Raw genomic sequence first — 23,893 nt, forward strand, 5'->3', positions numbered from 1 at the left:
AATGCCCTGCCTTCACGAGTCCTGATGTCACCCTAATGCCACCTGGCACCGCGCGGTGCCTGGGGAGGAGCAGCTGGCACTGGGTGGCTCCCTGGTTCCCGATGGCACGTGGAGCTGTGGTTCATCACCTCCTGATGCTGGGACGCACCAAGCAGCACCTGGCTGGGGTGCTGCGAGTGTCCGACCGGCTGCGGCACCGGGCACGCTGTTCCTGTACGGTAATCTTACAATATATCGCGATGGGACAGGCCACGTACAGTGCTTTAGAGACAGTAAAAGGGATCTTTCGAAGGCCCTTGGAAGTGCTGAAATGAGTGTAATTGCATAGCCTGCCAGGTACGTGCCATATTTGAATGCAGTCTGTGGAGCTTCATATTTGAACTACGCACATCACACTGGTTGGTTTGGTGGTTGTTTTTTGGTTTTTGTTTTTGTTTGTTTGTTTGTTTGGGGTTTTTGGGGGGTTTTGTTGTTTGTTTGTTTGTTTTTCTTTTTTTTTTTCTTGTTTAAGACAGGGCTGGTTCCTGCTGGGCTGTCCATGAAAGAGAAACAAAGAGGATGATGTGAGGCAACAAGCAAATGCCCAGCAGCAGCCTGTAAAGACCTGGACATGCTTGTGAGCTTGTTTTGCTTCCTGTGGGGTTCAAATACCGTAGCGATCCAACTGTATGGAGTCCAGATCTGATCTCTGTTGGTCTGCTCTGTATCTTCTTAGTTTAAAGAAACAGTGTTGGCCAGATCTGGCACAACATTTTGTGTGTATTGCTGAGTTCTTGGATTTAAAAAAAGTCTGTGCTGGAAAATAAAAGCAGTGTTTTGATGACCTAATTTATGTATTGTTACATATAATTTCTTATAATATGTTCAGTTTCTTGTCCGTAGATTGTCTTCCCCCCAGTAGTATGTGAAGAGCTGACTGTGTGTTCTTGCAAGTCACACCACGGCGGGGCTGTTTTTGGGTAGAGGAGGGATGGGGAGAAGGTTGGGTTATCACTCAACTGCTTCTTCACATCTTAGCAGAGAGAGCAGAGCCTTTCCCGGAAAGCCAGATTTGCTGGAGAAAGTGGAAGCAAATTTTCAACGTCCGAATTTAATGAGAGCCAACACCATACCCCGAGGAACGCAAACTGGATTTTGCGGAGTGTTTTGTTAATGAGTAATAGAACTTTTCCAGGAGATAAACCGATCTATCGGTTAATGGAATTTAACGTATTAAAATACCAGTGAGCGCGACGGAGGCAGCGCAGCCCCGCCGATACAATAGGCACGTTGTTTCCCTGAGGATCCTGTCCCCCTTTTATTTGGGGGGGAGGCAATCACTTCACCCCACTTGGCCTCTCCTCCCGCAAGGCTGGGGCTGAAGGGGGGGGCAGAGGGTTCCGGCACTGAGCGAAAGGGTTAAGGGCGGCGGGGCCGCGCATGGGGCGGGCGGCCCCTCCCCGCCGCCGGGGCTGAAGTAGCGCGGGCGCGGCGGCGCGGGGCGCAGTGTCGAGGGGACCCGGTGATCCCGGTGCCGCTGCCCGGCCCCGCCGCTCGGGCAGCCTCGGTGAACATGGCGAGGGCGGCGGAGCGGGGCGGTGCGCGGCTGCTGGGGCTGCTGCTGCTGGCTCTGCCCGCCGCTGCCGCCCGCCCGCCCGCCTCCTTCCCCAGCGATGTGAACGGGCACAGCCTCCACCCGCCCTACTTCAACCTGGCCGAGGGCACTCGCATCTCCGCCACCGCCACCTGCGGCGAGGAGGCGGCGGGCGCCGGCAGCCGCCGCGCCGTGGAGGATCTCTACTGCAAGCTGGTCGGGGGGCCGGTGGCGGGGGGGGACCCCAACCAGACCATCCAGGTACGGCTGGTGCCAGGGTGGGGGGGGAAACATACACGCACCCGCACAGTTTGCGGAGTCTCGCTGGGGTGGCAAAGCCGGCTTCCGACCGGGGGTGTGCGGAAAGGTCCGAGCCCCGCTTTGTACTCCCCCGGCCATCGCTCCCTTGTCCCACCCCTGTTTTTCAGCCGTCGATGCGAAAAGGGGCAGCGCTCGGTTTCACCGGGGGCTGGGAAGGGTGGATGCTGCAGCAAAGAGGGGGACAGCTTGGGGATGGGTGAGAAGCGGCATGCGGGGCTCCACGGCCCCCACTACCACTGGCGTTTTCCCACGCATCTCCCCTTGCCCGGCCACTGCAGCCAGACCTTGTGCAGAGCTGGTGTCCATCAACTGGCTGGTGCGTTCATGGTGGGCCCTCTGGGAGGGGGCAGAGGGCACCGGGGTGGTCCCCTGGGCATCCTCCCCTGCCCAGGCCTGTGCACCAGCGCTGGAAGCCCATCCGAGCCCCCGGAGCAGCGGGGCCGTGAGATGCACGTGTTCTTTCTCTCCCAGCTTTGCCAGAAGTTGCACGTACGAAACGCTCTTCGCTGAGTTCCCGTGGCATTATTTTTAAAGTCTTTGGTTCTTTATGTTGATAAAATCCTGGGCAAGCCAGCTCCTAAATTCCTCTGCCAGAGACTCAAGGTATCATAAATATGATAATATTTACCTTTATGGGTCTTAACTCCGCCATTCCCTCTGTGTTTAGTGGGGCATTAGGATGAACAGAGAAAGTTAAGAGAGTGAATTTTACAAGCGAATGTCAGGTGACTTACCTCGGGGTTCCCATTTTAAGTGGACCAGAAGGAGCCTGTAGCCAGGAATGTAGATGGTAAGAACTGCTGTGCAGTTTAATAGATACAGTCCTCTTGAAAAGAGGAAAGAACAGTTGTAAACAGGCTTGTAAAACACTAGTTTTAGTTGCAGGAGCTCCAGACCTGCTGCCCCCCTCAGCTCTGATTTGAAATGCTTTGCACCAACAGAGCCACCAGCTGCTGCTCGCCGGCGTTTTCTGCTTGTTGCTTCTGAGGTTCACAGTGCATTCACCTGTTGTAATGGAGCAATAGGGTTGTCCTCCGTGTAGGTAACAGTAAGAAGAGCAAGGGAAAACTGGCAGTTTCTTGGATGGAGCCTTTCTTGTGGCCTTTTGGTAGGGGTGGCTTTGTTATGAAATGATCTCTGAAACATTTTTGTCATTCTGGCTGCATTCTCCCGAGTTAGTGCTGTACCAGGAATTTTCTGGCTATTGTGTGGTTATGACATGGAATTTTGTTCTGTCTGTTGTACAAATTGTTGAAGATGTTAGTGGATGGCTAAAAGCTGAATCATCCTCTGAGTTTTGCCACCTTTGAAGTGATCTGTGTCTTTTTGCTGCACTGTAAAATAATGTAACTTGAAGAAGCTTTGCTTTAAGTAAATACTAGTAGTGGGAAACTTATAGGGAACTAGATGTAGTAATTGTGCCTACAGCGAGGCAAAGGTAGTGAGGAAGGGTAAAGAACTGCTCCTCTGTGCACTTGCAAACCAATGAGAATGATCTGCCAAGCAAAACTGGGAGGATAAGACTGGAAAAGCTGGCAAATGTGCATATGCATTTATCGCTCTCCATCTGTCCTCCTGTGCTCTGGCCACACTGCTGGTCCAGCATCGCATGCTGCACCGGGGATGCTGGTGACTCAAATAAACCCTTTGGGCTGTACTGGCTTTGGGGACAGTTGTAACTCACCCTTCAAGCGCAGCCCCGTGTTGGCACCGCAGGGTGAGCCGAACAGGGCTCCTCAAGTGCTGATTTCTGCCGCAACCCCCTCCCATCCCCTCCGCAGCTCTGGCACACGGTCACTTTGATCTGAGCACCTCTTCCCAGGCCAGTGGTCTTCGGTCAGTCTGAAAGCTTTAGAAAAATCCTTTTGTTGTGGCTCCTTTCCATGGCCACAGGCAGCACCTAAAAGAGAGGAGAGGAAACAGGAGGCATCAGAGCAGAGGTCAGGGTTCCCAATTCATCCCCTTTAGGGGTTTTGGCACCGCCCAGTGACTAAAGCAGTGAGGGAGGTGGGAGGGAAGTGTTCGATTTGAGCAGACTGAGGTGACAATAATGAACTCCACATGCGTGCCCTTGCTGCCCGCGTGTCCCACCAGGCAGAGTCCCTTCCTTTGTCACCTGCTCGGTGCTGCTCGCAAAGGGGTTTTGGTCAGGAATTCTGGCAGAATGCGCCTTGGGACCCTCCAAGGGATTTCCACATGCTGTGGTGGTGAAAGGGACCTTTGCTGGACTGAAGACCTAGTTAATACAAAAATTTAGTCAATGAGTTTGGTCAGTTTCCTCCTTGTTTGTATTTGGCATTGTAGAAGATGCTCAGGAAAGGGAGTTCATAGAGTTTGAAACATGCTAGTCCTAAAATGTTGATAGTTGTTAAAGTTTCTGAAATAACGCTGCCCTAAAGACACTTGCAGTGTCTTTGGGAAGGCTCTAAACCTTTTCAAGGACTTTCCTTTGCTTTATTCAGGGTTCTTTGGCAGAAGACAGCATTTCTAACTGGGGGGGGGGGGGGGGCTTTTCAGTCTGTGAGGATGTGATGCTGAAGTGTGCTGAAAGGGACCCGCCATGGGAGGTTTGCTTCTCTTCTCCCACTCGCTAATCACTATGGGCAATCCTACCTTAATGATAATGTCTTGAAATGAGGCAAAAGGGCAATAGGTTTATTTTCTGATCAAGGTTTACTGAAGATGCTCATAGCTATCTGTCTTCCAAGCCTGCCAGCTTTGCAAAGGCACAGCCCTGTGCTCATGTTCCCCATCCCACCAGCTGCATGGGGGCAGTTCCAGAGACATGGCAAAGCTGGGGGGGCTGTACACGGCTCCCAGAGCCAGGCAGGGTTGTAGGTGATTATTTTGGTAGATTAGTAGTACAACAATAAGGGAAGTTACTAGCATTAATCAAAGCAATTATAATGCTTAGAATTTAAAAATGTGTGGCAAACGTCACTGATTTTAAATCAGCGCTGCTTTTGCTTTGTTTGCGTGTTGAACTGCAGCGCTGAGCTCCACTTGAGCAGTGTTGGTGCTTATTGCAGGTCTGTCCTCTCGCTCTTCCAGCTGTTGGTAACAGCTGAGTCTGAAACTGTTTCATACCTGACTGTCTCTGAATTAAGTGACATTCTCTTCTGGTGTCCTGCAGTGGGCAGTGACCGCCTGCCCTGGTGTTTCTTCATCCTGTGTCTCTTGTGCATGGTGCTGCCTGGCGAGGGGCACCTGGTTCAGCCCGGGGCTCTCTGCCATTTGGGTGACGTTCAGTGTTATATATCTCTCTTTTGTGTTTACATATATGATAGCATTGGACTTCAGTGGTTTAACTGCAATTGAAGACCTGTAGTTTTTAGAACAAGTTGCAGAAAAGACACCTGGTGAGACAGTGTGAGCAGTGACTGTATCTGCGAGGACAGCTGGAGTAACAGCCTGCAAGCATGCACTCCCCTTGGCTGAAATATTACTTTTTGCCCCCCATTTCCTGCCCTTTTTACCTCATCCCCAGTGGTCCAAGCTGGGTCATGCTCCCTGTGGTCTTCCGATAAATTAGGTGAGGATAGCTGAGGTTGGGTCACGGCAGGGCCGGTTAAACCAGGACAAAGCCATCTGCTTTTCCCCAGGCAAGCCTTGCCAGCGGGGTGCCAGGCTGGGCTTTATGCTCAGGGGAAACTCCTAAGTTCCCATTGATGTGAGCGGGAACAGGATCAGGCCTTGCAGGTCTCTGGAAGTTGGCCTCCATTCAAACCCCCTCCTTATCTCTCTGCAGTTTGCTCTGATAGTGGCAGTTTTATGTGCTCTAAGCTGCCTCGCAACTTCTTGCATTGCTGAAGTTCTTTCTTTAGCAAACCTTGGTGATGTCCACGCCTCTCTTGCTCTGGCAACCTGCTGTCTCCACTAAGCTCACAATTGCGTTTTAATTAAAATCCTCGGCTGGTGTCAGAACTTTTCTTTTGCCTGTAGAGACCTGACACACTGAGCAGGAGCCTGAGTTTCTCTAAAATGGGAAAAGCTGGAAATTATTCTCGTTAGGTTTAGGTCCAGCTCTGATGAAACAACTAACGAGTGACTGGTGTGTCAGAGGGGCTAATCACACTTTTAACAGCAAATTTAGTTGGTGTGTTACCGGCCCATTGGCAGCTAACACATGCTGGCTGCACAGCAGTGGTGGGATAACAGCAGCATTACGAACGTGGAGTAGCTAATCCTGATTTTTAGTCTCATCTTACTAAACTTGACTTGACTGTTGCCCATCAGTGTGAGTTTTGGGTTCAAAATGGTTTTCACATCCGTGGCAAGAATTTAAAATATGAAAATACTTCAATTTTTTTTTGGTTACATATGCATATTTTGTAAAGCTTGCCTCACTTCTTCCCCTCCTTCCCCCAGTGTTGTGTATTGTGCAGGGGAGGTTTCCACCCAACCTGTTGCACCGGTTCCCTCCCGTTAAAGGTTTGAGCTGAAGAGCTGGGTCAGTTTTATCTGGCCTGCTCTCCCTCCACATGTTCCAACGAGCCTTGTCCTGACCTCTCCATACAGCCTGAGCTCCCTGCACGGGCATCAGGGTTACCTGGATGGTTTCCCTTCTCTTTGGCCTTGTGCTTGCCCATCTGCTATTTTCATATTTCTGGAGGAGGTAATTAAAAGGTGTGCTTGTTCCGGACAATTTGCATTGCGTAATTACTTGCAAATAACACAGCACATGGCTGTGCGGAAGAATGCCGTGAAATCTCCATTTCCTTTGCACCGAGAGTCCTCCAGAGTTGGTGACATCTGGAAAATCACGCGCTCTGCGGTGGCTCTGTCTTGCCTCAGCCCTTGCAGGGCTGCAGATGGAATAAGCAGGAAGGAGACTGTCTGTCCTGAGATCGTGTACCTGGTGTCATAGTGAAGCTGGCAGCAGCTGGGACAGGCAAGGGCAGCTTGCTTGCCTGGGGATATCTGCACCTTTAAAAGGAAAACTGCCTGTAACAGAGTTCCCTTCTAGGCTGTTTGTAGCAGCAATTTAGGTGACAGAGCAGTGGCTCCACGAAACAAATAACTTTGTAGGTTTCCTTAAGAGTGGGCCGGATTAATTTGTGCGTTAAATGAGAAAGAAAGAGCAGTCCCCAACAGCTGAGGTCTTTGATCCTTCTCAGGAGGTGTTGTTAAGGTTGCAGAGCTGTTTTCTCTGGCAGTGTGTGCATGGAGCTGACAAAGCCACCCACGCCACAAAAGCAAGGCAGAAAAGTGATTGCAGCTACGTCCCTGGCCAGAGACTGTTCCTTTCTGGCCTTGCGTTGCAGCATCACCAGCAAATGGAACTTGGCTGCTAGACTTTTAAGCTTGGAAATGTAGCTGAAAGGACTGTACTTGTGACATGAATAGTTTGACAAGAAACAGCTTGCAGGGAGTTGGGTGGAAGAGCTGCCAGTCTGGGTCCATAGGAGTGACTGAATGGTGGGGTCAGTATCTCTGGGGGCAGCAGGGTGAGTGGCAGCCCCAGTGGAGGAGCTGGTGGCCCTGGAGCAGGAGCTGCCGCTCTCCATTGCAGTGTGGCTTCTCCCTCTGCCCACTCTTCTGCATGTGGCAGCCAGCTCTTTGTGTCTGTGTCCCTTTGCCAGCACTCATTGCGTATCTGAAATGCAGAAGGGATGCTTCTTAGAGCACCCCAAATTCTACACAGTTGTTGTTGTGGGGGTTTTGAGCCTTTTCTCTTTCCATCCATGCTCTGAATTGGTGCAAACAAAAAGTTTACATATTGATTTGCATTAGCAGGCTTACACCCTGTATGCTCTGAATTACTGTGATACCTGTCTGTGATGTGCCATGTTCTTCTGGCTACAGTTAAATGCTGGTTTTGTACTTTCCAACAGGGCCAGTACTGCGACATCTGCTCCTCTGCAAACAGCAACAAGGCCCACCCCATAACTAATGCCATCGATGGGACGGAGCGCTGGTGGCAGAGCCCCCCTCTCTCCCGGGGGCTGGAGTTCAACCAGGTCAACGTCACTTTGGACCTTGGACAGGTAACCCAAGACCTTCTTGGTTGTGTTGCAGACCGTGCTGGCAAGGACTCTGCTTTTAACATCCTCAGTGGTCCTTGCTGGAAGGGTGGGACAAAACCCACTTGTTTTAATGGCAGGGCAGAAGGCTCTGGTTAAAATGTGGAAGGGAAAACACCTTGTCTGTTTGTAGTATTAATGGCAGTCTGGGATATTTGCTGTTAAGTATTTAGGCTCTCCCCAAAGGTTGAGTCACTCACAGAGACCTGCTGCGCTGTACAGGTGCCTTTCCCCTGAAGAGGCACCTGCCTCCTGAAGAGGGATGGTTAGCGAGGCTTCACCCCAGAACACAAAAATACAGCCCTGAGGAATTTAAGGTTGTGCTGTGAAACTTCAGCTGGTACCTTTAAACACAGTAACTCCGTGCTGAAGATCCTCCTATAAAAGACAAAGAATGACAATAGCTGTTTGGTCTCTAGTGCTGGCAAGTCAAAGGGAATTAACATTGTAATAGTGCTGGCTGTCAGTCCCCACCGCCTCCTCTGCTGCTGCTATTCATCCGCACAACCATCCCTCTGGAAGTGGGTTATTCTCTCAGACTTTCCTCAGCTTGGGGGAAAGCAGCAGAAAAGATGTCCTGGCTGAAGCTGCAGAAACAGGAAGGTGTTACAAGCCAGAGACTTGAAGGGCTGTGGGATGTGGGTCTGCTTTCTGGTGTGGGGCTGTTGGACGGGGGAACTCCTCAGTCCTCGGACCGTGGCAGGGGGTGGACAAGGTGCTCTGCTGTGCTGAGCAGCCCCAGCTGTAATTCAGGATTCAGGGTACTTGCTCAGTGCTCTGACAGTTCAGCAGTTAACTACTGAAGTGCCCCGATACACAGGTAGGGATGAGCTTTCACCCCATCTGCTGCGCTTCCCCGAGCTCTGCTGCCCGCTCTGTGGCACTGGAGGCCAAGTTTGGGTCCTCCTCAGCTGGAAGGGCTGTGGGACGGGGCAGTTATGTGGCTGTGGACAGGTCACCTCTCGCAGAGGAAACGTGGTTGCCGTGATTTGCAATTGCTCAGCCGGCCTTTCAGAGGCTGAGTGCGCTGCCCCTTTATTTGGGAGTTTGTGCTGATTGCAGTGATTTCGAGCCTTGTCAAGCACTGCAGCTTTGCACTGACCTTACAAGTGGCTTTTTCACCCCCTCTGGTGGAGTAAAGGCTTGTTTGTTACTGCTGTTTTTAAGGCATTTGACTCCAGATTTACAGCTGTGGATATGTGGGATGTGTAAATGAGAATACCCTTCTATTAGATGCCTCAAACAGGACTTCAGTCCCCAGGATTGTCTCTGATCTGTTCCTTGCCCTGCTGCAGCACTCAGCTTGGAGTGTCTCAGACACCCTCCACAGATTTTTCTCTCCCATGAGAGTCTGCTATCTAAAGCTGTGCTATACACAGCACCAGCAAAATGCCTCCTGGTGCCTGGGGCACATTGTGCATCGCACAATAGCTGTGTGGGCAAAGCCTCCCGCCACTGCACACAGTGTGCTGATCCCTTTAGCTGGCGTAGGTGGCATCTGCTGCGTCTCTTAGAAACTTCCCAGCTGGCAGGGGTGCGCTGGGTGGGTGGGTGGATGGCTTGCGCTCCCTCCTCCGACCAAGGGCCAGCCTGCAGTGCAGCTTTCTGATTACTCTCTGCTTGTCTGGAAAGGGATTTTCAAAGACCAGCTTTCCTTGGGAGCTCGTCCTCCTCTTTGTCATTTTCTGTTGCAACTTCCTGGCTTCAGGCCAGGGCTGACCAAGCCACGCTGTGCGTTTGCAAGCTGCTGTGTTTGGCTCACCTGGGGATTTGCAACCTTTAGAGCTTGAGACTGGAATAATTGGGGGGGCCTGCAATAATGCTAAAACTGAGTAGTGTAAGTTTACCTTCTCTCTCCTGCCCTCCCAAGGCTCTGTATTTGCTCTGGGTACCCTGGGGGTGGGATCACACCATTGCTTCTGCACAGTTGGTAGCAGGACTTGCGTGCGTGGTGCTGGTTTTGCAGTTGCCTCGTGGTGGGGAGTTTCTCTGAAATTACTGAGCCCTCTGCCTCCCTCCTGCCTTTGTGAAGTAAGTGGTTGCCCAGCTGGTCTCAACAGAAGCACAGACCTGAAGCTTCAGCCCATTTTTTAATGGCCTCCTCTTTATACATGCCCTTATTGTATATAATTGCTGTAATAACCTGTTTATGCTCCTGGTGAGAGTCAGTTCTTTTCTTTTCCCTCCTTTGTTTTGGTAGGTCAGGCAATAGAAACAACGTGCAATGTTACGGAATCACTAATTTCCTCCTTTTGAAGTTGAGGTTGGGTGAAAGGATGGAAGATAAAAAGTGGAATTGGTAGGACCCAGCAGGGTCTGCAGGGTGAGCGCAGGATCAGGTCCGCGTACCTGGCAGCCAGGCTTTGCAAATTCCTTGGATACTTGTGAAACAGTGCAGGTAACACCCTCAAAGGCTTGTCTGGGAGCAGGGGTTTTTTTTGGCTGGCAAACAAGGGCTCTCCTTGCTCTGTCTAACCCCCTGGGGAGCTCTTGAGCCAGTTAAGATTTAATTTAAGGGACTGGCGGCCACCAAAAGCTTCTGTGCCTTTGAGGGATGGTGAGTGCCTGGAGCACCGATGACATGGTGCTTTGGCCAGGGCTGGCACAGGGGGTGGTGGTGTCAGCCCTCGCTTCACTGCTGTGCTTCCTTGCTGTCTTTGTCCCTCTCCAGCCATAAGTGCTTAATTACCAGCTGGAATCAGGTTTCTCCAGCATTTGGCAAGGCTGTGGCAAGTGGGAGAGGGGCAGTTAATTAAGCAGCCTGTTGGTTTTTGCTTTTACTGGCTGGGAGCTTGCTCTTCTCATGGGGATGTTAAAATCCTTTGGGAAGAAGAGGAGAAATATCATCCGCAGCCAGCAAGTAAGTTAAAAAATGGCTCAGACTGGCCACCCAGCTGGTGTGAGTATATTAACCACTCACATCATGTCATCTTAGTGCCAGCAGTGGCCTAATCTTAACAGCTTCATCGGCAAGGCAGATCAGAGCTTCCACCACAGCATGGGAAGAGATTGTGTCTGATTATCTGCTGGGGGGCCAGATCTGAATTGCTCCTCCTGGTGCCGTGTCTGTTCCTGCCTCCTTGAGAAGAGACAACTCTTCTTTCCAGAATTGGTGGGGGAAAAAGCTGGGAGGGGAGGAAGAGCTGATGAGGGTTCCCATGTCAGACACAGGTCTGGGAGCCAGAAATACGGCAAATAGCTTCAAGGAGGGAATTTGAATGAATTTTAGGAGCTGCTGGGGTGAAGAGTGTGAAGAAGGAATGTTGGTTTTTTTCTTGCTTGCGTATTATCATGACCTTGTGCTTGAAGCTTTAGTTTAGGATGAATGACTGGGCCACCGCATGGGTTTGCTGCACAACACAGCATTGCGGCAGCATGGTGAAGCACAGTTCAGCTTTGCAGGCTGGCAGAATTGGAAGGTCCTGTACGCTTGTGTGCTGTGGCATTGCTGGACAATCTGGACTCCTCCCCAAAAGTGGCCGTCCTGTTCTACCTGGCTGGGAGGCCAAAGGGCCATGTTGTGACCCAGTCTCCTGAGCCTGCCCTGCTGCTGAGCTCCGAGCTCTTTCGGACCAGCTGCAAACGGGAAAGCGCTTCTGCTGCAAAGGGGCTGCACAGGGAGTGGAGGGACAGGAGGCCGTGACTCACGGCCACCATGGGAATTGTCCCCTGTGATCCTGCTGTGATTAAGTGCCACAGTGGGTGGAGGGGAGGAAAGGGTGTGATGGAAGATTCCTTTTTTTTAAATTATTTATTTTATTTTTTTTTTCCAAGAAGGTCATTTGAGTCAGAGCTGACAAAGATCAGGAGGTTTAAAGAAACATGAATGGCTGGCTTCCTGCCAGCGCCTGACATCTTCCTTGTATGAAGGTGAACCCAGGCCAGCCCTTCCCAGAGATGTTTATGGAGAGTTGGTGCTTCAGGATAAACTCTGTGCGGAGGAATGCTCGTAGTCAGGCAAGAGCAGGAGCTTCGTGCCAGTGCTTGCTGGAGGTTAATGACTGCAGTGAGAAGGTGGCTGGATAGCATCCCCCATCTCCAGAGTCTGCTCGTCCTACTGACTCTAAACAACAGCAGAATTTCAGACTGGAGCTTTGTAGGGAGTTTTGATTTATACCCTAAAGGTATTTAATTCGGCAGTGCTGCACCGAGCACACGCAGCCTCCCCTGCACACTGGTCACTGGCAAGAAATACCCACATCCACTGACCTCTGCCACCAGGGAGAAAGAGAAACCTCCTCCTTTGGAGGGCTCCAGGCTGTTACTGCTTAAAGTGCAGCCTCCTTTAGGGTTGCTTTTTTTTTTTTTTTTTTTAAAAAAAAGCTACATTCATTGGTAACTTATGAATATAGAAAGGAAATGAAAAGGATTGTGAGCTGAGCTCCTGGACCAGGCTGAAGGTGTGTTTTGCAGTCACTGTAAGATGTGTCTAGGCAAAGGAGTAGATTGATAACTTACCAGGAACCTCACATACCTCTTGAATTTTCTAGTAATTACAGCGGGATCTGCCAGTGTTACCGTTTTTTCTGGTCTCTGTTTAGCCGATGAACTTATGCATGCCGTAAATTAATCTGGCTCTGAAGGTGTTTGTTGGCACAACACACACTGCGCACTCGGGCCCTTAGTCAATGGGCTGCCGTTCTTTCAGTGGGAAACTTCTCTCAGAAGGAGGTGGATGTTTTCCTATGGTGGATTTCCAGGTCACAAACCTACTTCGTTTCCTTCTTGCACTGCAAATGTGGCCTCTCGGGACCGGCTTTGCATGACGGTTGGACGTGCATGGCTCTTGCAGGTTCTGGGTGTGTGGCTGGATGCTGGACTTGCATGAACAAGTCAATCCTTTCTGTGCAAACCGATTTCTTGTTAATGAATATGAAACTCCTGCTCATCCTTGGTAGATCTGGGCTGGGTTCTGTGGGTGAAAATGCTACCTGGCCTAGTGCTAAAGGAATGCCATTGAACCAGAGCATAGTTCTTTGCATGTCACAGTGCTCAGAAATCTTCTTCCACCATAATTTTTAGTGTCTCATTTATTTTAATTTAGTTGGGATAGTACTGCAGGCTGCTGCTGGAGATCTTCAGGGGTGCTCTGAATGGCAGCTGCAAGGAAAACCTGACAAACCGATGTGCTGAGGCTTACCCCCCTGTCCGCAGCAAAAGCCTTCAGCACACAGATGAATCTTGTTTATTCTCTGGCTTAATTAATTTTTAAAAAGCCTTCTTGATGAGAAAACTCATGAAGTCCCGAAAGAAAGCTCATGGTTGTTCTTGAATGGAGCTGTTCTCCTAGTGGCTGCTCTCCCTGACATTGGGATGGGATGTGGTGATGGCCGTCTGAGAATTTTCAGCTGAAAACCTCTCCCTTCTGGCACCTTCTTCCTTTTGCACCTTCTTTTCAGTTGCTGTGAGAGCTCTGGGTGATGTAGCTGCTGCTTACATTTCCCTCTGAGGTATCCTGTTTGTTCGTGCTCTACACAGGGGGAGTCCTGAGACCAGTCTCTTCCTTTCCTTCCCCTTGGGGTGTCTTCTCCGTACATTTCTGCTGCATATATGGCTGGCAAAACACAAATTCCACTTCTCTTGGGGCCACACGCTGCACTATCCGCCTGGCATGTGATTCTTATGGAGCATTTCAAGAATAGGTGAAGATTTAAGATTTTGTTGTTGTTATTATTTATCATTTTTCTTACTGTAAGGACTCCTTGGTGTTCACTGTGCTGGGGCACCACTGTGGGAAAGGGGTAGGAGGGCTTGGTGACATTTACTGGGAGCTTTTGCACCTTAAGTAAAGGGCTGGGGCGTAAAATCTCTGACAAAGACATTTTTTCTCCAAATTGTTCTCTGGCTTTTGGAGCAAAAGCAGTATTAAAAATAAAGCATGTTAAGCAGGCTGAGCAGAAATCCTTTTTGCTTTCAACAGCTAAGGCTATGGTCTCTTCTCCTGTGTAGCATCCTCTGCAATTTCCATAAAATCCTCCAAAAGTAGTTCAAGAACTCTATTTGTCCATTTACAAGCTTTAGAATCTGGGTTCCCTGATCTGAAATGGCCCTTTAACTACAGACCCTGTTGGGCACTGCTGTATTTGGGAAGCGGGTGCATATTTGTCGTGCTTCTCAGGGAGAAGCAGCAAAGGTGTGACTGTGAGAGCGTGCGGCGCCGGGAGCTGGCGCGGAGCCCAAGTGTATGGATCTTCTCTCCCCATACATTTTCTCCTTTATTGTTTGAAATAACTTAGCTTGTGAAGGCTGTTCTGTTTCCTTCAAAGCTGCAGTTCCCCTGACCCAGACCAGCAGCTTTTTTTTTTTTTCCTGTGCTGACAAGGGGAGATTTTTTCCTTCACTTGGCCCTTCTCAACCTTTCTGTGTTCTCTGCCGTCTCCCAGCAGATTCCTGGCTCCAGCGGCTGCGCGGGAGCCGCTCAGGTGAGCAGAAGGGAGCGCGTGGTTCTTAATCAAGTGGGGATCTGTCTCCTCCGACAGCGAGAGCAGACCCATCCTTTCCTTTTCAAACAGCCTTGCCAAGTCAGATGCCAAGTCCACTTCTCCGGGACCCAGAGCAGCCAAGGCTGAGGTTTCTTTCCTCTTTGTTACTGCTGGTGGTTGCAGTAAGGGAGGAGATGTGCAGAATATCACTTTAGATAAATCGTGGATGACATGTGAATTTTAATTGCGTGTTACGTTTACTTATGTCATGAACCAGTACTGCTTCAAGTCAGTTTGCCAGGGCTGCAATGAGTAGCTGGTATTTCACTGGTAGTGTTTGACCTCCCGCAGACCTGCGGTGCCTCACGTCTGCAGGCTGTGAGCACTGAGAAAGCTCCTGTGAGAGCAGGAGACTCCGGGCAGATCGTTCGGCATTGTGGCGCCTTTTGTGGTCTCCAAGGAGGGTGTTTTTGCCCATCCATCGCATCTTGTACAAATGACCCTTGCGCTTCCATGGCTTAATCTTCCCAGAGGCTCTGCTTGCTCTGCCTGGACCTGAACCAGCTCGGGAGAATTCAGGTGTTAAAAAAAGCCCCAGCCACCCCCCAGAACAGCTCCAGGTAACAACTGATGAAAGGATAATTACTCTGTTTCTAAAAAGTGTATGTGAGATTTCCACTGTAATTTCTCCATAGATATTGTTGCCTACTTTTGGGTTTTGGTGTGATGAGAAGCAAGGAGGCTGATGGTGTGAAGTCTCCTGCCATGGAACTCCCCCTTCCCTCCAGGCTACCGGTTCCTGCTCCGCTCCCTGCGATCCTTCAAAGATTAGGAGAAGGCCTTGGGGCAAGCACGAGCTGGAGAGAGGTCAGGCGAGCTGTATGGGAGGCTTTAGTTTGTAATGAATAGCTGGAAGGCAAGCCTTGTAATTTCGTACTGTTCTCCTGGAAAGTGTCTGCCTGGCTGGGCTGGGAAGCAAGAGCCTTGAATCGAGTGTGAATGTGTGCAGATACGTGTGCGCCAGGGTCAGCTTTGTCCAGCCCGTTTGTAGTTGTACCAGGCAAGTTAAAACAGACCAGAACCCTCTGGGTCAGGCCTCTGTTTACTGGAGAGTTGAGTTTTCCTGCTTCAGACAGATGTTACAGGGAGTGTTTTGCGAAGGTCAGTGTACCCAGTGGGACCCGAGGGTTCACAGCTCTGGCATGGAGCGTGCTGGCATCTGAGCGGGTGGGTTTGTGTCTTCTGCACTTTGGCTTGTTCCATCTCCAAAAGGGGAATAACTGCACCTACTTCCATCATTTTGTGCGCACAGCCTCTGTGCTGGAGCCTGCACAGCACCAAACCAATGAGCACAAAATCAGATTATTTCTTGAATCAAGCACCTGTGACAGCTCTTGGCTTGGCCCTGTGCAGCCCTTCTCTTCTGTCCATCATTGTCCTTCAGCAAGTGACAGCATCCCCCACCGCTGCGGGGTTGCTTGGCTGTCCGTGAGCTCCTGCCCTGAGCACCTGCCCAAAGACTGAGCCTGGAGGTGCTGCCGGTCCTGCTCCTCGTGGACCGGGAGACACGCTCATCCTGTGGCATTGCGCAGTCACTTCAGTTCTTCTCGCTTGTCCTGATCACGATGAGAAGCCCCTCAAGTGGGCTGTTCCTGCTTCCCGGGGCGGGTTTCTGGGAGCCGTCCTCGCCCTCGCGGCTCTGGCACAGCTGTGTCCTGGCTCAGATCCACGGGGCTGGCAGGGAGGATGCTAAATACACTTCTGATCATCTGCCTAGTCAGCTTCTCTGCTCTTTCAAGCCTGTTCTAGCCCCCTGCACCTTTCTTTTGATGCCTTACCAAGCCTGGCTCAGCTCTGCTTTCATCTCTGCCTTATCCTTTTATTATAGTCATAAATGCGGGCCTCTGGGCTGTGCCCAGCCTTGATCCTCAGCGTTTCCTGTTTTCGGGATTCAGTGCTCTTCAAATTCCAGACCTCCCCTCCCATGTGTGATGCCAAGCAGCACAATAAATAGTGCACTGCTTCCCGTTGGATAGAAATTAAAAGGGAGACCAGTAAGAAGACACAAGGTGAGAGGCTCATGGAAGAGTCTTTCTAAATGATTTATGAGTAGACTCAAGATTGGTGGCAGCTAATTAGGGAAATGTGACCTATTCACATAGACCTGATAACCAAGTTTTTGTTTCCAGAGGCATGTTGAGGGGATGATTAGAGAGGAGGAACTGGAACAAGGATTTGTCATTCTGGGAGGTGCAGGGAGGAGGACAAGGTCTTGAGAGTGGCACATGGATGAGTCTGCACAAGGCGAGGGTGGCACAGTGGTTTGGGGCTACCTGGATCACCAGAGACTGACAGGAATGAGGAGAATGACGTTATTTTGTGCTCTGTAGAAGGACTTGCCAAGCATGACTACAAAAAAAAAATGTTTGTTAATACAAGGTCACTGCTAACGGAAGGTGGGTCTGGATGGTGCCAGCTCCTGTTTGTGCAGCACAGGATGTGATGGTGCCTGTTTCCTCCAAGCACCCCAGCCTGGCCCTGTGCATGCTGCATTGGAAAGGCCGTGTGGGGACCTGCTCCTTCCTGACAGCTCTGCTGGGGGTGGCAGCCTCTGGCAGAGAGCATGCACAGGTAACAGGGGCCAGCAATTGCTGCTGCAGCAAGACTTGCCTGGGCTTGTTGTTCGGAGCTCCTGGAGGATGGTGTTAGCATGGTAGTTTGTCTTGTGCTTCCCTCCTTTTAATAACACCATGTTCATGGGAGACACAAGTCTCCAGGATGTGATGGGACACTTCATACCTGTTGTTCCAAGCCACATCTACCTCAAGGAACTGTGACTGCCAGCAGGGTTACATTAGCTGAGCTCCTGTCGCAGAGATGCGTTTGACTATGTTGCATGGTGTACATGGTTATCTGGAAGTCAGAACAGTTTCCCTTAGAATAAGTTGCCCTTATCCTAGAAGATCTGCATATTGTTGATGGATTTTGCCATTGTACCTGTGTGTGCTGAAAACTGCATCTCTCATGGAGCAGTTTCACTGGCAAAGCTTGTGTGTGACTCGGCTCTACTTGCTGTGCTCTGCCTGAGAATCATTTTTGCATCTTCTGTTTGACATCCTGAGTCTTTCAGTGATTGTTTGCTTAAGCCATGCAGTGACAAGCAAACAGCCAAACTCTGAGATGCGCCACAGTTTTTCACGTGTGCATTTAATTGCTCTTTCCCATCTCTTTCTTTGCCTGCTTTGTTACAGAGCTCTCCCTCACACACGTGCTCAGCTGAGCTCTATTTATGGGTTCCTACAAGTTTCTGTTGCTGTGGATTGGAGCATGTCCTGTGACCAAAAAAACAGTTGGCATGCTGCTGTAGGCATCTCTTGGATCTGGTTAAATGCACATGATGCCAAGCCCTGATGGGAAGGGGAAAAGAATGGCTTTCTGGTATTTGCACATAGTTGCAAACTGTAAACACAAACTCATGACTGCAAACAGCAATCTGTATTGCTGGCTTCATCATGACTTCACTGTTGTTGTCCTGGCTGTTTGCTAAAGCTGTGGCTTAATCCTTGTCCAGGCTTTTGCAGAGTCTGCATCCATCCACACTTAGTGGGCACAAAGATTTTGGATGGACTCCAGGATGGTGTGTGTGTGTGTTGTTGTAGGTTGTTGGTTTGTTTGTCTTGTTTTTTCCTTTCTTTACTAGTCATTCCTTTCTGTCTTGGAATAAGCTTACTTCAAGTCTCTATAAATGGGACTGTAAATACAAGGGGGCTCTTGAGGGATAATGAGTACAAAACTCATATTCTTGTGAGCCTTGTATGTCCGAACGAGAACTTCCACACAAACGTTGTAGCTGCAGATCTCTGCTGGCGTTAGTGGCATTGGGAATGTTAATCCCGCTGCAGCCCTGGTATGCGCTGCTGTTGAGTCGGCTAACCCGGCTCTGAATGGCAGTGTCATGGTGGGGAAACTTGCTGACGAACGCTAACATAGCGCGTGGCTATAACGCAGATTTTTAGAAGAATAAACCTGCTTGCACACGTTGGGCTTGGCTTTGTTGAAATCTGCTAACAACTAGAGCTTTAAACCCAGTGTTGTTGAGGCTTGCAGGAGCTATGCAGGAGAATTACAGAAAAGCGATGTTGCTGAAATGTCTGGAAGCTTGGTTCAGTCGGGTTTGGCACGACAACCTAATACAGTGGTGCAAGGGAGACTCTTTTCATGTTGGAGCCAGATTTTCTGTGTGTGGGACCTGGAGCTGCTGCCTGATGGTGGTCTAGAAAGGGACCTTCCCAAACTACCACTTGGCCCTGGGGATGGACAAGATGGAAGTAAGAAAGGGAATGGAGAGCAGAAAGGAAATGACATTTGCTGACTCCTAGAACTGCGGTCAGAAGCAGGCAGGAATAAGGTGTCAGAAATGGAGCATCCGTATCCTCTTCCAAATCCAACAAAGGCAGGATTTGGGTATATACTGCTCTTGGGTGCCAGAGAGCTTGGGACTCCCCTGAGGTTTGTGTGAATCACTAGTCTTTGGCATCTGGTCATTTAAAATGAAAAGCCTTTCAGTGCCTTTGGTGGCAAGCTGAGATCTCTTGCTTTGTGCCAATTTTTAGCTAATTCATCCTCTTCTGTTTCCTTCCTCTCCTTACCCTTCCCATGCACACAGGTTTGCGACAGGATATCCACTCCTTTAAAGGGAATGGGGGAAATATTTGCTTGTAGCGTGGCCAGTTGCCAAGGTTGCTTTGTTCTCCTTGTTGCTGAAAGGACGGCCCAAGGAAACTCGGAGCTGAAGCTGGCATGAGACTGGAGTGGATTTCCTGCTGCTCTGGAAATGAAATGCATGACATTGGGATTTTTCTTTTTGGATCCCATAAATGCAAGGGAAGAGAAGAGCTGGGTGGGCTGTGGATAGGCTGGGTCTGAGATCCTCCCTTTGATGGGAAATTGCTGTGTCACAGCCATACAAGTTGTGCTTGATCAAGGTTAAAACAGGTCTTGGAGGTTGTTTTAGGTAAATTAAGATCTGAGCTTGTGACAGGCCTGGGTTTTCTAGGAGAGTTCAGTTGTGTGCTTAAGAAGATGGTTTCCCCTGCTCCATTCAGCATGTTGTAGCTGGAGGCTCTTCTTGGTGACACCCAAGCCCTGTTGTGACTGCAGAAGGCATTTTTGTAAAAAAAAAAAAAAATAAAATCAGGCAGTAATGACAGCGGCAAGGAACGTCGCAAATTGCAGCGTCTGGGTCTTAAATCATTGATATGGCCAAAGCAAAGATGTCCAGGGCTCTGGGCTGATGGGTTTGTAGGCAGTATTGAGAGGGCAAGAGAGTTTTTGCTCAGTGAGGTGATTTGCCTGGGTTGTGCATGTGGTGATGCTCAAACACTTTGCTCTGCCCATTGTACCCTGTAAGACAAAGGACTTGACTTCTGTTTGTCATAAGAGATCAGGTAGTATTTACCTGCATGCATACTGTGTTGTGCTGGGATTGTTACATTGCCACCCCAGGACCCCTAAAAAGTTCTGGGAACTTCACAGTCGTCTAATTCACTGTTGGCCACAGAAAGAGCCAGAGCTGTTTCAAGTCTCATCCAGTGCCTAAAGCACAAAATCCCATTTGTGTCCTATGGAAAGGGACTTGAGTGTTTCTTTTTTTAGCCCATGCTTTGGCCAAGGGCTTCCTGAATAAACTTAGCAAATCAGCATGGCCTTGTCAGTACTGAAAAGGGTCCTACTATAGCTCTTTTATAGTAATTTTTCTTATTTTTAGTACTGCAGGGTTGAGAATGTCTGGTCACGGAGCAGGTCCTGGATTTGTACAGCCCTTAGCATGCCTTGGAGAACCCGTCCCAACAAGCTTGGGGTCCTAGCTGACGTAGTGGTGCTTGTAAAACTCTGGGTGTAAACCATCCTGCAGGCCACCTAAAGCAGAGACAAGTATTCTTTTGTCTGACTTCTCCATTTCAATTGCAAACTGGCCCGGAAACTCTTAAGAATGTTTAAATTGTCTTGTACAGTGAACCTGGATTGATATTACTTGCTGTAATGTAACTCATGGAATGTACAGTTGGGAACGTTTGTTTGCTCTGGATGGCAGGAATGCCCTCTTCAAAATGTGCTATGCTTTGGTAAGTATGAATAGTGGGTTTTTCCATCCCCCCTCTCCAGGTTTCTGAAGGCCAAAGTCTTGAAACAGCTTAGAAAGGCTGCTAGAACTGTGCTGATAAGATATGCAGCAAATGTGCTTGAGAGCCTAATGTAGGAACAGAAATGTCTAAGCTGTTTGCTTTTCCCCTTAACAGTGTGAAAAATTAATATGCCTTATTAAGGAGCATGGGGAATTGTGTGCTTGGAGTAAGTGCTACACTGAAATATTATTCCTGGCTTACATTATCCCTGGGGCTGGCAGCTGAAATGCTTAGTTCAGATTTACTGGGTAGGAGGCTGGAGCTGGTTTGGGCTTTGCAGAGCCCCAGTCATTGCAGGTTCATTTCTAGCAGGCTCTCTGAGCTTGGTGCAGAGATGGAATTGCTGCTTGAGACAGCAAATCCTGTGTTGTTTTGAGATGTGATTTTTCTATCTAATTAATTTCTTATTTTCTTCCCCCACCACTTTGCTGTCAACCTTCTTCAGCCAGTGAGCCAGGTTACCTCAGACAACTTTGGTACCAGGTCTGTGCAGCTGTTAGAACAGCGTGCCGGGAGCTTTTGGCAAGGCTGTGTTCCTAACACCATCAGCCCAAGGCAGAGGAGGATGCTGCTCTACACCCTCTTGTTTTACACCAGTGCTGTTTTTCCTCCAGCCCAGCACCCAATCTCTACTACAGTGCTTATGATCTGGAGTGTGGCTTAAATTCACACCACGAGCACAAGGACTGAAAACTGTTCCCTGGAGGTGATCGGGCTATGCAAAGAAACCACGAGTCAGTTGTGTGTTACCTTTAATGTGAACAAAGAGCAGATATGAGCTTTGGGTGCTGAGAAATGCAGCTGGAAATCCAGCCTTCTCCAGCATGTGCTGCTCGCCCAAACCGGGGTGCAGGCAGGGGCTGCAGCCTGCCCAGCAGAGCAGGTCTGCTTCCAGGGAGGGTGGATGGGTCCTGTAGGCAAGACCCACATGGGTTTGCTTCCCTCTTTGCTGCTTTTTGCCTGAAATGCTCGAGTGGTTACCCCAGGCTGTGGGGCAGAGGAACTGGGTGCTCACTTGAGGTGTGGGCCCCTCTCTGCACTTGCTGGACTGCTCTGACATCCATGAGCCATCTGCAGGGAAACCTTTCCATGAAGTACGTCCAGTTGGACATATTTCATCAGGCTGTGGTGCTGTGAGAATGACAGTAGAGCTGTTGCTTAAAAACTTGTTTATAACCTCCCCAGTAAATGGCATACCTGTGCTGTGCCCCCACCCTGGACGCATGCCATCGCACATGCCCTTTCTTCTTTCAGCAGTGGTCTTTCTTTCAGTGGTGTGTGCCTACACGCCCAGACCTTTTATCTGCACTAAATCACGTCTTTCTTAAGCCCTGGTGTTTTCTGTAGCACTCCCCTTATCTCTGTTCCTTCCCGGGGCTGGGCAGTGGGAGCAGGGAAGCAGGAGGGGCTGAGCAAGCTGTAAATGCCTGTTTGCTCTGCAGTGATGCTGTGTGGCCTACAGCAATGGACAAGGCTGAGAGCAACAAGGAGCACCTGTAGGACAGTTGGGTTTTTCCAAATTGCTGGGCAATTGAGGTTTCTGCAAGACAATTCTTTTTGGTTTTTAGGGTCTGAGTCTGTAGGATTTGCAGCATGTTCATGTAGCACGAAGTTGCAGTTTCTCAAATGGATGTTGGCTTATGGAAAGAGGCTGAAAACTGGCTTGACAGTCGCAGTCAAGTGTCTGTGTGATCTTGTCTCTGCGCTCTGTGCCCTTGTCCCTGCCTTGTCCTTCTTTTGAACCATCAGAATAAGGATGCTGTGAAGTCCTGAAAATTGCTTATGCTCTTGCCCTCTCATGGTTCAACCTGCAGAAAAGACTGGGGGTTTTATGGCTCCTCTTTGCAAGGATATCTTGCTTGTTGACCCTTTGAGCTGGGGAGCACCTGCTTCCCAACAGGTTTGTTTTCATGAGGGGGTTTGCCATCCACAGTGAAGGGCAGCAACTCCACAGCTCACACCACCTTTACCCCATTCTGTAGCCAGAGACGAAGGTTTGGGGCATGACTAAGAGTTGCATCTTCAGGTACTGTTTCAGGGGAAACCTGTGCAACATGGGTGCATCTGCATGCGGTATGATGCCTCCTGTGGTCCAAGCAGCTGTGTGGATGTGCATATCCTTTGAATAATGTGCAAATATTGCATAGCACTATTGGTTTTGCTTGGTGTATAAGGCGTCTGACCTCTCTTTTGCTAAGGCTTTCAACAAGCCAATTTACAGTCTTGGAAGGGACCACCCAGAGTCTGGTTTCATGGCCAGCAGAGGGGGAAGGGAGGGAGCTCTTCAAAGAGCAGAGGAGGTGAAATGACTCCCGCGGCCCGTATATTGATTTCATGAACCGTGAGGCTTGGAGTCAGATGCCAGTTTGCTTTGCTGTGATCTTAGCAGAATGTGACCCCTGTCCCTCAGCAGCAGAGGCATCGGGGCGATCGCGTTTCCCCGGGCAGATCGGATTTCTGGGTGATGTACCCTGCGCCTGGGAACAGCGCTGGGAGGCATCGCAGGGGAGGCTGTGGCTGCGCCTGGTGACGCACCATCTAGCACAGACACCCCACGACAGCTTTGGACATGAGGACCAGACAGTGTGGATTGCCTGTAGCTACCATGTTTGCATGAATGGCTTTGCTTTCCCTCCTTTGAAGATGATGACTGTCTTTGAAAACAGGAAGACAAGAATCTGCTCACAGACAAATTGAAAGACGCTATTTACAAATGTTTATCCTGGAAAATATTTATAAATCTCCCCTTGGGAACAGAACCTTGGTCTGTCAAGTACAGCTATCTAACAGCTCATGAGCCAAACCCACTCAGGTTAGCGTGTATCCTGCTGAGGGATACAGCTTCATCCCTACAGCCTCTTGTTACTGACCCGGTTGTGTTTATATCAGTGTTATACACAGCGCTGTGTTCAATGCTGAACTGCACTCACAAGGTCCCTGCCTCTAGAAAAATTGTGAGGGTTCAGCAAAGGACAGAAGTTAAATGGCTGCTCTCAGCAGCTGCTCTAAAAGTGTTTTGGGATATCCACATCAGATCGTTCGAGGCTTCTTGTTAACCTCATAGCAGGGTGATGCGCTATGGCAACACCACTGCCACTTACTAGGTAACAGCCTCATGTCCTTTGTTCTTCTCTGTGGCTTGGGGGAGCCGTGGAGATGCAGGCAGCGATGAGCAGCAGTGCAGACAGTGTGCACCTCCCTGTGTGCAGCTGGCCCTGCTGCCCCTTTCACTGGCCCCAGTGCCCCTTTCACTGGCCCTTTCTGTGTCCCTGCCCCAACGGCAGAGCAAACCCTGGTGCCTGGCACCTGTGCCCGGTGCTGGTGGTCCCACCTTCTCCAGTGAGGACATACCTGGTGCTCAGGGTGTGC

The 23,893-nt window shown here is 49.9% G+C and overlaps 1 protein-coding gene across 2 annotated transcripts in view; it reads left to right on the forward strand.

Moving 5' to 3' along the window:
• Nucleotides 1-1,441: 1,441 nt before the first annotated feature.
• The window catches only part of LAMA5 (laminin subunit alpha 5), an 89,324-nt gene continuing 66,872 nt past the window's right edge, over nt 1,442-23,893 (forward strand). The window contains exons 1-2 of one of the 2 annotated variants that reach the window (XM_071815414.1): nt 1,442-1,834; nt 7,729-7,881. In XM_071815414.1, coding sequence (XP_071671515.1) covers nt 1,553-1,834; nt 7,729-7,881 — 435 coding nt within the window. In that variant the 5' untranslated portion in view covers nt 1,442-1,552. The remainder of the gene's footprint in view (nt 1,835-7,728; nt 7,882-23,893) is intronic. The other variant, XM_065849848.2, reaches the window with a different exon arrangement.

The sequence above is a fragment of the Patagioenas fasciata genome, chromosome 16 (genome assembly GCF_037038585.1).
Source record: "Patagioenas fasciata isolate bPatFas1 chromosome 16, bPatFas1.hap1, whole genome shotgun sequence".
NCBI classification, from domain to species: domain Eukaryota; kingdom Metazoa; phylum Chordata; class Aves; order Columbiformes; family Columbidae; genus Patagioenas; species Patagioenas fasciata.